This window comes from Phyllostomus hastatus, unplaced genomic scaffold (assembly GCF_019186645.2).
Source record: "Phyllostomus hastatus isolate PE091 unplaced genomic scaffold, TTU_PhHast_1.1 phas_scaffold_182, whole genome shotgun sequence".
Taxonomy (NCBI): Eukaryota; Metazoa; Chordata; class Mammalia; order Chiroptera; family Phyllostomidae; genus Phyllostomus; species Phyllostomus hastatus.
In genome coordinates this window covers 21871546-21889240 of record NW_025334013.1, presented here as the reverse complement: position 1 = coordinate 21889240, position 17695 = coordinate 21871546, and the positions used below count along the sequence as shown (strand labels likewise).

Here is a 17695-nt window from a genome sequence, read left to right as displayed (position 1 = left end):
GACATGAGCAGCCCCCACTCTCATGGGCGGTGTGGGAACTTGAGACAACCCACGCGCGAGCTCGGCACAGATCCCTGAGCACCCGACGCACCCCCAGCCCACTGGCTGAGAGCCTTTGCCAGAGCGGGCCGGCCCTGGAAGCTCTGGGGGTCGGCAAGGCTGGGCGTGGGGCAAGGCCAGCCTCAACTGTCCCCTCTCCTCTTCCCCCACTCACTCTCTCGTCTCCCTCTTCTCTGTCCTCTCGCCTATCCCCCGTTTTTCCTCCTCCCCATGTCTAGACTTAGTCTATAAATAGGCCTCACTCTCACCCTGTGTCCCCAGGAACGAGTGGAATGAAGAGGTTGCCAATCCATGATCCCAAGTTTTAGATCCCCCTTCTTCCTCTACATCCTCCTCCTCAAAGGGAGCAGGTGAGTCTCCGGTCACAGGAACCAGACATTGGAAGGATCAGCGCCCCCACCAAAACAAGTTACAAAGCAAGCTATGTGTCAATTTTCTGAATTAGACTTACTATAATTATGTTAATTTTTTAAATTGTGATAATGGTATCACCCAAACAACCAAAAAAGAATCCTTATCTCTTAGAGATACTGAAGCATTTGTAGATACAATTACGTCTGGGGTTTGCTTTGAACTGAATCCCGCCGGGGGAGGGGAGGGAAGGGAGGGGCCACAGATGAAACCAGATTGGCCCTGTGTCGACCACCGCGGAAGCTGCGTGATGCGTACATGGCTTCATCACGCATGATGCGCTCTACTTTTGTGTTTGGTTTCTGGTTGTTATTTTTTAAACAAGATGTTACATGGCACACGAGCACACAAAAGTCTCACCCCTGAATCCTTCGAAATACCAGTTCTAAGGAGAAGCCAAAGCAGCTCCTAAAAGACCCACAGGGTCCTGAGGTCCCAATACCAAAAACGCCCCACAGGAGGAGGTCCCTGCTCAGCCCCTGAGAGGACACCCCGCACTCCCCCTTCCCCCGATCCGGGCACCAGGCTGGCAGAGAAAAGGCCGCAGGAGCTGAGTGTGACCCCTGCTCACACTCCCAGGCATCCTCCTCCGACAGGTCACAGCGGTGAGTCATGGGCCTCTCAGGAAGCCGGCACTCCCAGAAGGGGCAGTGCAGTGCCAAGAGCGGAGGCGGAGGACCCAGGGAGGGCCCTGGCTGTGGGTCCTCCATGTGCCTCTGAAAGGCTGCCCAGAGCACCTGCCCTCCCCGGACCAGCCTCAACTGACTCCTGTTCCCCCTGAATCTGCTCTGACCCCACCACAGGCCGGACGCCGGACACCCATCCGTGTGCTCAGATGTAATCCTCTCCACGCCCCTGGGCAGTGGACAGTTACCGTCCTCACTTTACAGATGGGAAAAGTGAGCCTGCAAGAGGCTAAGAACCTCGTCCCAAGAAAGTCTAGAGGCTGGTATGGGGCTGCTGGTGGGTTGGCTGCCATCACCACCTCCTCCCACCCGCCTGCCTCCTCTCCAGGGATGTCAGTCAGAGGGGGTCTTCCAGCTCTGCTCCAAGGCTGGGCTCTGCTGCCCCATCTGTGGTCAGGGATAGTGCTGGGCTCATCCCGCCTCTCCAGGCAGTAGGGGAGCTTTGTGTTGGGACATTAGCTGTTGCTCACAGCTCCCTGTCAGCTGCCTGTCTGATGAGCACCTTCTCCAGGTCTCCAGGCAGCTTGTGGATAAAAGTGTTAAAAGGGAGAGACTCCAGGGCTGGCCTAGGGAGGCTGCTGGAGACCCTCCCCGCTGGCTGGCAGTGATCCTGGACCAACACTCTGAGGGAGTCAGTCACTCAATCACCCAATCACTGCCGTCCCATCGCCACTTCTACAAGGCAGCCTTTGTCCGGCACCCCACTGCCATCCAGACTCAGCGCAGCGACAAATCCCCGATGCAGGGTCTCCCGACCTGTCCCCTCCACCCCAGTGAAAACAAGACTCATTCGTTCTCGTTTGTTCTAGAAAAGTGCATGTCCAAAGAGCCAGGACATTCTCAGAACTCAGATCAAAACATTCCCCCATTCAAACCCTCATGTGGACTCTCAGTACACGTAGAATAAAATCCGGACCCTTTCTGACCCCCAGGGTACCACAGGAAGCAGGCCCATTGGCCCCTCCCACTCTGACTCCCCCTTCTTCCAGCCACACTGGCCTTACAAATATTTCCTGACATGCCAGGTTCATTCCAGCCCTGGGGCCTTTGCCGTCCTATGGAAGGCCCGGTCACCCCTTGCCTGGCTCATCATGCAACCCTTAGTTCAAGTTTCATACGCTCTAAGTAGCCTTTCCTGTCCCTTTTCTACAAGTGTCATTACTGCCTCCTGCCTTGGCCCACCTTACCAGGCATTATCTGCTCCATCAAGTTGTTTATTTTCCTCCTACTTTTGATCACTGTCTTACAGTACCTTTTTCATGTCTTTACTCCCCACAAGAACATATCCTCCCTGAGGGCAGGGACTGTATCTTCTTCACCACAGAGGCCTGGGGGAGTAGAACAGTGCCTGGCACACAACTTCAGCTCGGTGAGTATTTGTTGAATAAATAAGTGTGTGAACTAGCTCATGAACTTCTCTTTACACTTGTCCATTTCTTGGAGCTCTTGAAATCAAGAGCTCTGCTGCCAAAGACTGTCTCACTCCTTGCAGGGGTCACAACCTGTCTGGCTTTGATGACTTCCTGTCCCCCCTCGCTGTCCCGCTTCTGGCCCAGCACCCCTGGGAGCTGTTCACTAACTACCCTGCTAGGTCCTGTCCCAAGAGCTCCAAACCTCTGCAAGGGAGGCCCCTGGCAGATCCGACACAGAGCCCACCTCTTAGCAACCACCTTGGGGCTCACACAAAAATTTTTCATTCTTCTTACAACTTTGCTGGGTTCAAATCAAGCCTGGTTGCCTGCATTTCTGGAATCTTTTTTTTTCTCTCTCTCTTCTTAAGAAGTTTTGCCGATGTTGGCACTTCTCCCGTGCTATTTCCTTTCTCCTTTGAGTTGGTAAAAACCATGAAATCTGCCACAGACTATCACAGTGAATTATTCAGGGAGGTTAACCCAGCTCCTGAGTGCTGACAAAGGAAGCGGGCGTCGGGATTAGTGCCATGGCTCCAGCTGCCACCACCACCTCTGCTTGCCCACCTCCAGAAATGATAGGTGTCTGACGGAGGCTTTGTGTGCGGGTGCTGCTCGTTGTTTCTGCGTCTGCAGTGTGCAGAGTTATATAAAAATAAAGGCTATTGACGGGCTGGCACCCCTTCCCAGAATAATGACTAAGCAAGCATGATGTTAGCTCCCCATAGCAGTTCTGTGTACACGATAACACAGAGCAAAGATGAAAACTGCTATTCATCTGAGCCAAACAACAAAAAAAACGCAAACAGAAAATTGTTAGCGCTGGAAGAGGACACCAAAACAAATATTTCCTTCTCACTAAGGCATCTCAGACCATCCACAAACAAGGTACCCAGGCCCTGGGCCTGGGCGACATGGCCCTTCTTTGAAGAGGGAAGCGTGGGCCGGGCTCCGGGTCCCGCACAGACCTGGGCTCGGATGGCGGTCCATCCACAGGCTGGCCTCCTGGCTGTGGGTGAGATTCTGACTTCCCTGCATGTCTTCCCTCCATACTGGCTCTGAGCTGAGTCTCTGGAAGGAGGCAGAAGCGGGATTCAGATCCCCACCCCTTAGTGGAGGCTAGACCTTAAACAAGCTGTGTCAGGTCCTAGCTCACAAAATAGGAAGAAGGATTAGCATTCCCAGAGTGCTAACCAGCCAGATACTGCCAAGCACCCTGCATGCAAAACTCTCATTTTAATCCCCACAACAGCCCCCATGCGGCAGTGGAGTAGTCCGATGACTGTAATGGCCCCATGTTATCACACCTTTGATATCCTGTATCCAGGTACTTTGGTAATTCCCACCCATCTTGATTCAAGTAATAATGTCAAGTGCTTGCTCTTACATTACATTACATTAGGCCTCTACACTACATCAGCCTCTTGTTTCTTTTGGCTTTCGGCCACCTCCAGGTAAACCAGCCCTGGAGGGCCCACTGAAGAATAAAACATCCCATGGAGGCAACCCCCGACCGTTGGCCTGACCCAGCTGCCCTGCAGATGCTGGGTGTGCACCACCTGTGCCCAGCCAAGCCCACCCCCAACCAGAAGGACCGCCTGGCTGAACCCAGCCCAGACCGCTGGACAACAGAAAGGGGAGCTGAGTAAACGGTTGTTGTTTTGAGCCACTGAGCTTTGGGGTGGTCCATTAACTGTCAAAAGCTAACTGATAGCTAACTGATACAGACAGATACAGCTATTCTGGTTTTAGATGGAAGAAGCCAAGGGACAGAAGAGCTAGGGAATTTCCCCAAGGGGAAACTAAGAAGGGACCAAGTGGTGAACTGAGACAATCTTGCTCAGATGCCACTCTCTTAACCATTAGGCCACACTCTGCTCTGAAAACCAAAGTGAAGTGCTGGGTGTGAGGTGCCAGGGATGTACACCTAAGATAGGAGGGCGAGAGAGGTCTCTCTGAGGAAATGTCATTTCAGGTGGGGCCTAATGGGTAATAAGCATTTAGCCAGGTAAAGAAAGCAAGGAAGAGCTTTCCAGACATAGAGAACAGCAGGTGTGAAGGTCTCATGGTACACAGGAGCTTGGTACATTAGTGGGACTATGCTAAAGTGGGTGGGGTGCATTCATTGGAGGGTGGGGAGGTCACAGGATATGAGGCTAGGGGAGGTAGGAGTCAGAACCTGCCAGATCTTACAGTAGCGCTGAAAGATTTTATTCTAAAGGAGCAGGGAAGCCATTGGAAAGATTTTAGCAGGGAAGTGTCAGGGCCTGGTTTCTTGCAGGGAGCAGTGCAGGGGAGTGACGGGAGGGGACTGAACCTGAGCCGGGACCTGTGCTATGTCTGCTAGGTGCCAGGTATTCAGGTGGCACCGACTCCTCAACAGCCATGAAGAATAGGTAAACATCTTTAGTGCCACTTTAGAAGAGGAAACTAAGGTTGGGGAATTAAATAACAAATTCAAGTTTACCCCAGAGGGCAAGTGCTGCAGCAGGACTGGGAACCAAGTCCACATGGCTCCAAGTCTCTGCTCTTAGCCACTGCCTTACACTTCCCAAAACAGGAGAAGTGGGACAAAGAGCAAGACCTTGGCAGTCAGGAGACCTGCATTCGAGCCCCAGCTCCATCCTTTCTCATGGGGTGACCTCAATTCACTTCCCTTCTCTGAGTCTCAGTTGCGGGATGGCCAAAGGCCAGGAGCCAGCCAGCAACTGGGAGCATGAGGCAGCAGAAGGCAGAACTTGGTGTCTGATCAACACTGATGGATATGCCACAGCACTCCGTGTGGCCCCTGCCCATTGTGGAGGGAAGGGATACAGCCATCTGTGTCGGAGCTGCCTTGGGTCTTCCTCCACCTCCCCTCTCCCCCAGATGCAGGATTCACTGAACTGCCCTGGGCCCCCCTCCCCATATACACACCACACCCACGCACACACGGCACAGCAGTGCACATACATACACCAACCCATGTGTGTACACACAGCACAGCCATACACACATGCTATACACATACAGTACAAACATAAATACACATGCACACACAGCACAGCCATGCACACCCACCAACAATCATACATGTACACCCTGTGCAGGCACATACACCCCCACCACCACCACAGCCTTGTAAAGAACCATCAGGAAGAAAAGGAACTAGGGAAAAGGATAGATTCCACCTGTCTAACAACCTGAGGGTCCTGGGTCAAGTTTTTTTCATTTGGGGGATGGAGAGGGCAATTGAGGGAGCTACAGATTTATTTGCCATCCTGAGGCCTCTGCACCTGTGTCGCAAAGTACCTGGAAACACACTGAGCTCTGTCTGCTGGGACCTCTCTTCTGGGGGCAGGGGGCTGGGCAGAGGGCCTTCAGAGCCTCAGGCCTCCCGCCCTGCTCCTCCTCCACTTGCTGGGCTCTGGTGAGGATTAAGTGAGATGATGAATGTGAGAGCACTTGGTAAACTGTGACGGTGCTATGCAAATGTTAGCAGCTCCGACTGAGAGATCCAGAGACCCTGTGGTGCGGGAGGGCCAAGCTGGGCTGCAGGCCTGGAGCCCACTGACGCTTCACAGCCCAGGGCCTGGCCTGCAGCTAGGGGTGGAAAGATAGGAAAGGCTCTGAAGCCTCATGGGATGGTGACACCACCGGGGGTGGGGTTAAAGGAGGTAACACTGTGAAATCCCTCAGCTGCCCAAACGCTGAGCCTGGACTTCGTGTTCGTCTCATTTCTTAGCAAAGGCTCTTTACAGAGAGTAGAGTCATTTTTTATGATGTCCCTGGCACACACTTAGCATTCAGTAAAGGCCAGTCTCCTTCCTGCATGTTTTTCCTTGGAACACCAACTTCTCAAAGCTGTGTCCCTTTTAAGCCCAAGGTTTCATCATCTTTGACCCCCGAAGTATCAGAGAATTTTCTATACACATTCACAGGAGTCACCTGCAGTGCTTGTTTCAAATGCAGGTTCCTGGGCACCCTTGGGAAGATGGCAGTTCAGTTGGTCCAGAAGGGGGCCCAGGTATCTGCAAGCAGAACAGGTGTCTATCGTCCACCCTTTGCCCCCAACTCGCAAAGTTTTGATGCAAGTGATATACAGGAAGGCACCAAACCAGGCGCAAATTTACCCCCATTTTCCAGCTCCTCTCTGATTGGCAGGTGGAAGTGAGACACCTCCTACCCCACCTCCTCCTTGACCCTCCGCCACCTGGAGGGGAAAGGAGAAGTTGAGAAAACAGGCCTCAGACCTGAGGTGGGCCAAGGACTTGGATGAGGGATTCAGTGAGCTGGGGAATGAGCTGGGGAATGAGGCAGGAAATACTGAGGAATAAATACAGCAATAAAGGAGCTTCGGCTGGGAGCTACAGAGTGATTCTTATTGTTCAAATTATCTTTAAAACTTTTCATTTGAATCTGTTTAATAAGAGAAGGCCTACCCTAAGGAAGAGGTATTTTTTTAATGTGACTTGGGAGCTGAATTGGAAAGAATGTTGCAACAAAGATATTAAAAAGGGGATTAAACCAAACCACTGGTGGCCAGTCTCTGCAGGCTCCCACAACCTGCAACACAAGTCCCCAAACCATAAAATTAAATTAAAAAGGGGGACAGGGGATGTGGGACGTTAATCACGATTCATCTTCCCTTCACTGCTCATGGTTCCCAGTGCTAAGCAGACACGGAAGGACTATTCTAAAGGGCTCCTGGTGTCTGGGCAAGAGCTCTGGCCTTGCAGCCCCACCAGGTCCTGTTTCTGCTCTGCCCCATTTGAGCTGGATGACTAGGCAAGTTGCCTAACTTCTCTGAGCCTCAGTTTCTTCATCTGTAAAAGGGGAGTAATATCGATCACCTTCTGCTAAGACAATGAGAGAAACAAAAAATTAAAATTCAGAACCTGGCACATATGAAGTGCTCAAGAAAGTGTTACCTCCCTTCTCTGCAGCTGAAGGCAGAAGGAGGTGGGTGGGAAACCTTGCAATGTCTCGGCTTATTGATATTCTGTCCCTGTGTCACTCAGTGCTTCCTCTGATGATTGTGACTTCTTGCTTGGATCCTGGCCACCTCTGGGCCTCACTCACCCTCCTTGCAGTGGCACTTTTATGGTTCATCCATCATTCACTTCCTCATTCATTCATTTACACTGCATAGTCATCAAGTGCCAGGAAATCAGCTGGGTGCTGGGGAGACAAAGATGAGTAAGACACGGCCCTTGCTCTTAAGGAGCCATGGTCAAGAGTGTGAGAAGTATTTTTGCCACAAGGCAGCATACAATTTGTGCCAGATGACCACCTTATCAGAAATTCCATGCCAGAAATGCACCAACAAAACCAAATGGGACGTTGTGTCCCCTCCTCTGGCCAATGGTCAACTTGAGAGCTGGCTCTAAACTGACTCTTCCATTCCATCACCCTCATCTAAAGACCCCTCCACTTGGTCTCTCCTGATGAGCTCACCTGCTTTCTCTTATTAGATAACAAGTTATGGAAACCAAATGTTATGTTCCCTTTTTGCCCTAGCTGCCAAAAATCTCAAAGTGAAATGCTGTCCTCAGCTGAATAGTTTCCCTTAGCTTAGATTTCCTGGTTATAAATCTCCTCTCCCCACACCATTCTTGATTACTTAACCCCTGTCGTTTTTATCCTTGATAATAACAATAGTGATGGTGATAATAGTGGTGATGATGCTTCTGAAGCTGATGGTGATGATGCTGATGGTGATGATAGTGATGATGCCAATGGGGATAGTGGTGATGATGCTGATGGTGATGATAGTGATGATGTTGATGCTGATGGTGATGATGATGATGCTGATGATGAAGATAGTGATAATGCCAATGGGGATGATGGTGATGATGCTGATTGTGATGATCCTGATGGTAATGATAGTGATGATGCTGATGCTGCCGATGATGATGGTGATGATGGTGATGCTGATCGTGATAATGAACCTGGAGTCCTTATCTTACACAAGGTGCTGTGTGAGCCTAACATACTTTATTTCATTAACCTCCACAATGCCGATGGGGATGATGCAGATGGTGGTCACTATGGTGGTCACTATGACTTTTTCCATTTTTCAGATGCATGAAAATGGGGCACAGAAAGTTTCAGTAGTTTGGTTACAACTAGAAGGTATGCTAGGATTCAAATCCACCTGTCTCCTTATTTTATTGTTATCTGATATTGATATTGTTATCACCTTCAAACCTTTAGGAAGGAGAAAGAATATGATTTACTTAAATTAAAAAGAGGAACATGGAAGAGAGAGAAAGAAAAAGTTTTGAATGGGGTGAGCAGTGAAAATTCAGAGGATGACACTTATTCTAGGTCTTTAAGGATGGGTAGGATTTCAATAGGCAGAGATATGGATGAAAGGCATTCCTGGTAGTAGAATAACCTGAGTAAAGGCAAGGAGATGTGCATCTGCTGGTAGCTCATCTTGGTTCTAGAGTGTGGAGGAGAGAGCAAGATATGCATCTAGAGATGTGGGTAGGCTGAGACCCCAACTACTGAGACCCTCAAAACCAGGTCAAGGAATTCAGAAGACAATGAGGGAGTCCTGAAAGATGACTGATTCACACTGTTCATGTGTTTCAGGAAGATGAAGCTAGAGGAGGCAGAAAGACGTCCAGGAGGGAAAGGAACCAGACACAGAGACCTGAGATGTTGTAACGATGGCAGAAGAGTGATGAGCAGAGAGACCAGAAGTCAAAGGCCACCATGAAGGTGAATGCCGTATGTGTGCAGGGATTGGAAGAGGGATGGATGGAGGGCCCGGGACCTCTGTCTGCCAGCACTATTGCATCCACTGATTCACTGGACAACCAGGATGGGGGTGCATTGATGTCAATGTGATTGGAGCCACAACAGAGGCTGAGTCTCAGCCCTAGGAAGCTCAGGGGAAGAAGACACTGAAGTGTTTGGTCCAGGAGAAAAGGATTTCGACCTGGGGCTCAAGGAGTCTCTGAAGTCATTCACAAAATGTCAAGGGCCACAAGGATGTGTTTCAGGCACAAGCTTTCCTCAGATTTTCAGAGAGAATCTCTGTTTGATCCCTCAGGAGAGAAAACACAAGCCTAGAACATTGAACTCCAAAAGTCTCCAGAGCTGGCTTCTGCTCCAGGGCATCAGCCTGAGTTTCCAGCTGGGAGTCTTGTCTTTGTCACTGCCATCACCAGGTTTCAAGCTTTTTTAAAAAATAATAACAATAAATAAAAGTTGTGATATATGCCAAGCAACTTTTCCAGAAAAATAGGATACATCCAATTGTTTAAATAAGAGCAGCACAAAGGATTGGTTTGTTCTCTGGGACCAAGGAGGCAACTGTGAGTGTCAAATGATTTTATAAATGACGGAATGAACAAAGGCCACTTCACAGTCAGGGCCACGGAGGCAACAGCAAATCCAAAGCCCCCGACTGAGGCTGTGCAGTTGTGTAGTGAGGAGGGATGAGTGAATAAGTAATCCTGGAATGTGAGTTAGTAAGTGACTGGCCACAATTCTCTAAGCACACATTTCAGACTAATTAAAAGATAACTCAACACAATCCTGGAGTTTAATTGACACTAGGTGGAACTATTGATTTCTCCCCCAAAGCTGATTTCTCCCTGTTTCTTCTCCCACTCCCCCATCAATGGCACCACTGTCCAACCAGTGGCTCGAGCCAAAAACCTCAAGTCAGACTTGATGTCTCCATGTGTGTGCCCCAAACCCTCAGCAGATCTGTTGGTTCCTCTTAAAAATGCACGCTGAGTCCCCCACTTTCTCCATCCCCATGGCAATCTGTCTGATCCATGCACCCCCACCTGCCACACCTGGACTACTGCAGCATCTTCCCAGAGGCCTCCCAGCTCCTTTGCTCACATCCCTGTGAGTCTTCTCCGTGCAGCAGCTGGAGAGATCTTTAAAAACTAGTGAATCTGAGCAAATTACACTCTCTTCCCCAAAACCTCCAAAGGGTGCCCATAACCCAGAAAATCAAAAATAAACTCCCTACAGTGATCTTCCAAGTTTTCTAAGACCTCTCATCTCTGCCTCTGATATCACCTTGTCCCACATCCCATCACTCAATACACCTCAGCCATGCTGTCCCTCTCTAAGCCACTCCCACCTCAGGGTCTTTGCAGTTGCCCTTCTTTCTGCCTGAACATCCTTTCCCAGATCTTCGCCTGATTGGTTCCTTCTGGGTGTCCAGGTCTCAGCTCAAATGACCACCTCTTCTCAGAGAGTCCCTCCCTGACCACCCCATCTAGAGACTCTCTCCCTAGTACTTTACTCAGTTTTATTTTTCATCAGAGCACTCATTGCTATCTGAAATTATCTGGCTTATTTTTTACATGTTTATTATTGGTTTCCTCCAACTAGAACACCAGTTCATTTCACATCTGAAGTTATCCTAGTCTTTTATTCACTCGTTTTCTGTTTCTATCCCCTACTTGACTGTCAACTGTAGGAAGGCAGGGCCCTATCTGGTTCACAGCTCTATCTCACTAGCTCTTAGCACTGTGCCAGGCACATAGTAGATGCTTAATAAATATTTGTAGAATGAATAATTGCGTGAATAAACTCAAAATGTGCCCACAGAGTGAAGTCGGCTTGGGGAGAAGAGCAAAATGGTACTAATCACCATTGCCATGAAATGGACCATTAACAGGGAGGATCTGATCTGCACCGACTGGATCACACCTGAATTTCTGGACCTGGTTCTGATTGCTGCACTGCCCCAGAGCCAGCGGTGCGGACAGGAGACTGACCAAGCTGGCACCTGTCAGGAAACGTAGAAAACCAGAGAAATTTAGCTTGTAGAAACCAGAAATCCTAAGAGAAATGTTGTCACTATCTTCCAACATCTAAAGGGCTGTTGAAAGAAATAGGGGATAGACTTTGGTTTAGAGTGAAGGGTAGAATCCAGACCAATGGCTGTTAGTCTGAGAGAGACAGATTTTGGTACAAGAAGAAAGTGGTCTTTTGATAGTTAGAGTTTATGACAAGGGAAAGAACTATTTTAAAAAGTGGTGAGTGCTCCATCTAAGAAGGTGTAAAAGTGTATAACCACTTGGCAAGGATATTGAGGAGGGACTCAAGCAGCAGAAGATGGCCTCCAAGGTCCCTTTCACACTTGAGATGTCTGGGTTTCTGAAATGCATGGCGACACAGTCAAGAAAAAAATTTCTGGCTAACAAGAGTTCTAGAACATACTCATCTATAGCTGTCGCATAGCAAGAAACAACCGAAACCAGGTCTACACCTTGAGTAGTAAGTAGAAAGGTTAGCTGACAGGAGCCTTGTGGGCCTGAGGCCGCCTTAAAACACACTGGACAGCTCCTTGGGCTTGAAATCTGTGATCCACATGTGACAATGATTCAGAATGGGGGACTGCCAAGTGTCCTGACTCTCCAAACGAGGCCTCAATTTCTAGGGGAAGTTAGCCAATGTTACCGCATGGTGGCCAAGATGGCCCTGGGTTTGCTTTCTGAAACCCCACCACTTCCTAACTGTAAGGTTTGGGGCAAAGAAATTAACCCCTCTAAAGCTGCTACCTCATGTGTAAAAGGATCTCATTTCAAAGCAGGAGAGGGAGAAATTGAAACAAGAATGGCACAAACTTCATAAACTCAGTGACAGACACAAAGACATTTGCTACACTACTTGATATGTTTGGAAATTTGCATAATAAAAAAATCAAAAGGGGGGAATTTAAAATAGTACCTACCCCGTATACTAACTGTAGGGCTTGAAGAAATCATCATCATCATCACTATGAAGAATTTCTGCAAATCCTAGTTATTACCAGGAATGTTTAATCATTCCAACGACCCTATGAAATGCACAGCAATCATCACTCTTTGGCAGATGAGGAAACTGAAGCTCACATAAATTAGACAAATCCCGCAGCCGGCTGGGGGCCGAAATGCGATCTGAAGCCAGGGTTATCTGACTCCACCATCACGGCTGCCTTGCTTTCAAGACCAGCTCACCGTGTTCTGCGTGGTTGATATCCACACGATTGTGGTATCCTTTATTCACCTAAGCCAGTGGTTTCCCAGCTCCTGTCTCAGGAGCAGAATCCTGTCGCAAACGCAGTCTTTACCCAGAACTCCAGTAAGTAAAAGCTCTTAAAGCAGAACAGCTCCGGTTGAAAGGGAACTGGGGTCCGGCCACCAGACCACTTGACTCCAGGTAACCCCTGCAGCCCCATAGGGTCTAGAAGCACAATGTGAAAACCCCAGATTGAAGCCAACAACAACAAAAACCCCAGCCCTGAGGATTACATTTAAGGACAGCCTCATTTGTATAATGCAGTTTTCAGCCTCCTGTCTCCCGTCACATTTGATCCTCATTATCAACTCTGAGGTGGACAAGGCAGGGCATATCAGCCTCAATTTGCAGATGAGAAAATCAAGGCTAAATGGAATTAAGCAGCTGGCCAAAGGTGAGTCAGTTCACTTTTTGGCCAAGTGCGGACTGGAAATAGAGTCTGTCTCCATTAACTAGGTGTGACCTGGCAGAGAGAGTGCCATCTACTGGAAATTGCCACCGACCCTGGTTCACCAAGTGGACAGTCAGCTCCTTGGCCACTGAGGGCCTGAGCATAGCCCCACGGGCCCCCTGCCAAGACCCTGTCCCAGAGCAGATGGCAGTGGGCAGGGGAGAGGAGCCCAGTGCCACCGTATGGCTAAACTGCAAGGTTTTGGCGGTAGTTAAGCCATTGCCATACCAGCCATATCATGCTGGGCACAGGGCAGGGGAAGCAGTGCCAGCCAAAGTGCCCTCCACCTTCGTCTGTGGCCCAGAAAGGGACAGCAGGCAGTGGAACCCTGGGTAGCAGCTACACATTGCCTTTGCTCTCAGCTCTTGCCTAGAAATCCCTGAAACCAGACTCAGCTGATATTTGCTCGAAGGGTTCCCCCACTCCAGAGCAGCTCTGAACGGAGCCAGGCCATGTGTTGGAACAGGCAACACTTAATTATCACTTAGTCTTTAGTTAGCACTTAACTATTAACACACTCCATCTGTAAAATGGGGACACTAATACCTGTCTCGTAGGGGCTCTGGGAGGATTAATTAATGTTTGCAGCCCACTTTGAAGATGCAGAGCACTGAACAAGTGCTCAACGGTGGCCTGATAGCCACGACAATTGTTCTTGCTTTTCCTAATGAGGTCCCCCTCTTCCTCTCCTTGTGAATATCCATCCCCAACAGGATTTGCTCAACTTTGCCCCGGTGGAGGAATATTTAGCTGTGTTTCCCAGACACAGGATTTCCCATCCAGGAAACGGGCTATTTCCAGCCATCATCCCACACTTTAATTTTCTATTATGTCCTCTGAATATGTCAATGCCTTCCCAGTAAATATTTTGATGTGCGCTCGTGCAGCGGCTTCCGTGGAGCCTGAATGGGACAGCTGCTCCCTGTATTAGGGAACTCCAGATGTGGTTTGAAACCAGCAGCCTCCTCTGTGCCAACGCCTCGCCTTTGGAGGTGGTGGGGGGGGGGAGGAATCTTCCAGCTGTCTTTGGAGAAAGCCATGGGCATCTAACCCTCCGCCCTGGCTAGGTCCTCAGATTCACTTCTGATTGTTTCAGCCGTTAGGATGAGAACTCTCCCCTCAGTGGGCTGGGGAAGGAAGAGGCAGCAGAAAGAGAGCCCGGCCTGCCCCTTCACCCAGGGAACTTCAGGACCCCGGTTAACTCCCCTATAAAGAGTGGACCAAGGACTGCGGGGAGTTGGTTAGGGAAACTATACAGTCTTTAGGGTTTAACCAGACCGAAGAATGGGCCAGCACATTCCCCCAGAGGGTCTGACCTCGTCTCTTCCCTCTTTGCTTGGTGCCGGCCGTGCGGGGCCGATACTCACTCTTCTTGGAAGCTGAGCCCATTGTGTCTCGGAGTCCCAGCCACCGTGGGGGCAGAGAGCTGCTCCTTCAAGGTCGGGGGCTGCAAAGCCTGGGGCAGGCGCTGAACTCTCTTCCAGATCTCATGGCAGGTCTTGTCTAGACTGTCTTGGGGTGTGTCCTGGTGGATCCAGATGTATCTGGGGAATGGGCCCAGGGCTGAGGGGCGCTTGGCCACCAGGGCCGAGGACGAAGGGAGCCCATTTCCACTGGCCATCGTCCTCCTCTCTTTCCGGAAGCCCCTCTGTCCACCCAGGGCTCGAAGACTGGGGGACCATCCACCACCACCCTTCATTCACCAGAAAGGCAGATGGGGATGGGACAGAAGCAGTTCAGTTCTGTCTGGCTGCTGCTCCAGCAGGGTGACGAAGTTCAGAGACCTCCCGTTCGTGTGCCTGTGGTGGATGGAGGTCGGCTTCCTTTGAGGGAGGGGGAGCTTATTTTGCTCTGTTTTTATTTGCTCTTTTCTGACTTTTGCCCCCCTCCCCCTCTCCCTGAGAAGAAAATAGTTTAAAGTCAACAAAAACCGGTAGCTTAGTAACCTTGGAATCCCCCTGAGCTCAGGAACCAGGTGCCTGGGTGGGCAGAATGACATCTGGGAACAGCTGGAGGGGGAGGGCTGGCTCTCCCCGCAATCCCTGGCACACCCCCGTTGCCACACGCCTGTGACAGCTGTGGTGCCCGGGGCTCAGCCCATTCTCGCCGGCTCAATCTCGAAGATGACTGGGTGAGAGCCTGACACTGCGCTAGGCACCCTGAGGGCAGGAGCCCGCCATTGGGCTCTCCCACGGGCCTTCCCAGGGACCCCCACGCACCCCGGGGGCCAACGGTCTTCCCCTCCCCGGCCTGGCCCCGCCTTACTCGCCCTCGCTCCCCGCCTGGCCCCTCTCCAGTGCCTTGCAAGAAAGCGTCCGAGGGTCCAGTACCCACAGCCGGCCCCAGGGACCGCCCCACGAAGAGTCCCCAGTCCTTAAAAGGTAGCTGTCTTGCGTGCGGGTGGCTCCCACATCCTTCCTGGCCAGCACTGGAATTCCTCTGTGGGTTTCAAAAGCAACGGCTGGGGGCGCGGGGCGCCCCGGTTCGGTTTGGTGTCCCAGGCCCTCCGGTGGGATGGGGGTGGGGTGGGGCCCAGAGCGCTTTCCCCTATTCGAAGTGAAGGGTGCTGCCCCGCTGCCTGCCCTGCCACTCCGCACAAACCCCAGCGCCTGCCCCGGGCCCTGCCCTTCGAGCCATCGTCTGGTTTTACCCCCAACTGCCATTCTTTGGGGGGCGCTTACTGTGTGCTAAGCACTGGGCTTTCTCTGTTGTCATACTCAATTAATACAAGCTCATGAAGTTAGTACCATTGTGTTTGTTTTTAATCATTCTACACTTGAGGAAACCCAATATCACGCTCATACAGGGGTGTGTCCAAGGCCCCCTGGGAAGGGAGGAGCTGGGACTCAAACTCGGCCCCGCCCCCAGCCTCTCAGCCGCTGAGAGACCTTTCGGTCCTGCACTGGGTTCAGGGTTCCTGCGGGTGGGCGGGCGGTGAGCCTTGGGAGTGGGGGCCGTGGGAGTGGGGGTCAGCGGCAGAGGCGCAGAGCGAAACGCTGTTAACTGTTTGCTGCTCGGTGGGCCCCTCCACCCATGAAAGGGGCTTCTTAAACTCAGAATTGACGCAGCACTTCTTTCTGCCGAGGGACCTTTGGCCCCAGGACCTGGTGGTTGTGCCTTCAGTGTTTCCCTGACAAAGGAAGAGCAAGAGGGAGGGCAAGAAGAAGAGACACGAACCGAGGAGGTGGCCGCTGATCCCCGGGGGGTTGAATCCAGATACCGCCCCTTCCTACCTGTGCGACCCTGACAACTTTCTTCATTTCTCCCATCCTCAGTCATTCGCTCCTTAAATATTGGTGCAGCCCTCCCCCTGTGCCCGGTGAGTGGCTGGGCCCTGAGGAAGCCTGAAGGCGAGCAAGACTGGCGGTGTCCCTGCTCTCATGGAGCTTAGGCTCCGGGCCAGGGAGGCAGGGCACAAACGCGCAAGCAAGTAAAGGAGCAGTGATTACAGAGGACGTGAGGGCTCCGATGGCACCTCGGGAGGCCGTGGGGAGAGGAACAGCGGCAGCTTTAGGTGGTGGTCCAGGCAACTCTTTGAGGTGGTCCTCCTCAAAGAGTTGAGGAGGTAACATTCAAGATGAAAGAGAGGACGAAAGGAAATTATCTTCTATAAAATGGTGTTAATAAATGTAAGGATCACACTTAAGGGCACGTAGTAGGCACTCAGTAAAGGTGGGTTGGGTAAATTAATAGTATACTGTATAGAAAGTGCTGGGCATGTAGTAGGTGCCCAATACACAACCTTGCTTTTTACAGACAGCCTAAGTTCCTGGAAATGTTGACTAAATTTTGAAATCCCAGCTTCATTCCCCTTTGATTTTCATTATAAAATTGAATATGTGTTCCTTTGGGGGAAAATTCCGAGCACCTAGACTGAATAAAATTATAGTTAAGAATGTAGAAAACCTTTTAAAATAGTGTATTTAGAGGAAAAGTGATCATTTCTGATGAAATATTAATAGTTCTGAAAATGTCACTCAGTGTTTGTGCTGCTTGGCATTTGGTTGGCTAACACCCATGTTTGGAGCAGAACTCCCACGTCCCTGCTCTGCCCAGGCCGCAGGATTCGGGAAAGTTAGCCAGTTCACCCTAAAATACAGCCGGAGTGTGCAACCAAGGCAGGGGCATGTGTTTTTGGGCACATAGGGGAGGTTTCTAGAAGATTCTGCAAAAAACTTAAGTGATGTACTTAGCAACGGTAAAGAGCTATGCCCAATATGGTAGCCACTAGCAACATGTGGCTATTTATTTTCTATTTAATTTTAATGTAAATTAAAATTTCAGTTCCTTATTTGCATTAGCCATATTTCAAGAGGACAGCACAGAGAGAGAATATTTTCATTCTCCCAAAACAAACAGACTCCAGAAGCAGACTACCCGGGTTCAGATTCTGAATTCATGTTCTCTGGCAGTGCCGGCTGGGGCGTGTCACTCTCTGCCGTGATGTACTTACTGGTTGGCCAGGGCTGCCCCGTTACAGGCTGGATGGCTAACATCACGGCAATTTATCTCCACACAGTTCTGGAAGCTAGAAGTCTAAGATCAAGGCATCAGCAGGGTTGGTTCCTTCTGAAGCTTCTCTCGTCTTAGAGACGCTGTCTTCCTCATGTCCTCATGTGGTCCTTCTCCTGTGTGTGTCTGCGTCCTGATCTCTCCTG

At 50.5% G+C, this 17695-nt stretch overlaps 1 protein-coding gene across 1 annotated transcript in view; it reads right to left on the bottom strand.

Annotated features, from left to right (window-relative positions):
• CUNH1orf94 (chromosome unknown C1orf94 homolog) overlaps nucleotides 1-14736 on the bottom strand; it is a 35281-nt gene extending 20545 nt beyond the window's left edge. Inside the window, exon 1 of the mRNA XM_045860047.1 lies at nucleotides 14405-14736. Within this exon, the coding sequence (XP_045716003.1) occupies nucleotides 14405-14736 (332 nt within the window). The remainder of the gene's footprint in view (nucleotides 1-14404) is intronic.
• Between the last annotated feature and the right edge of the window lie 2959 nt (nucleotides 14737-17695).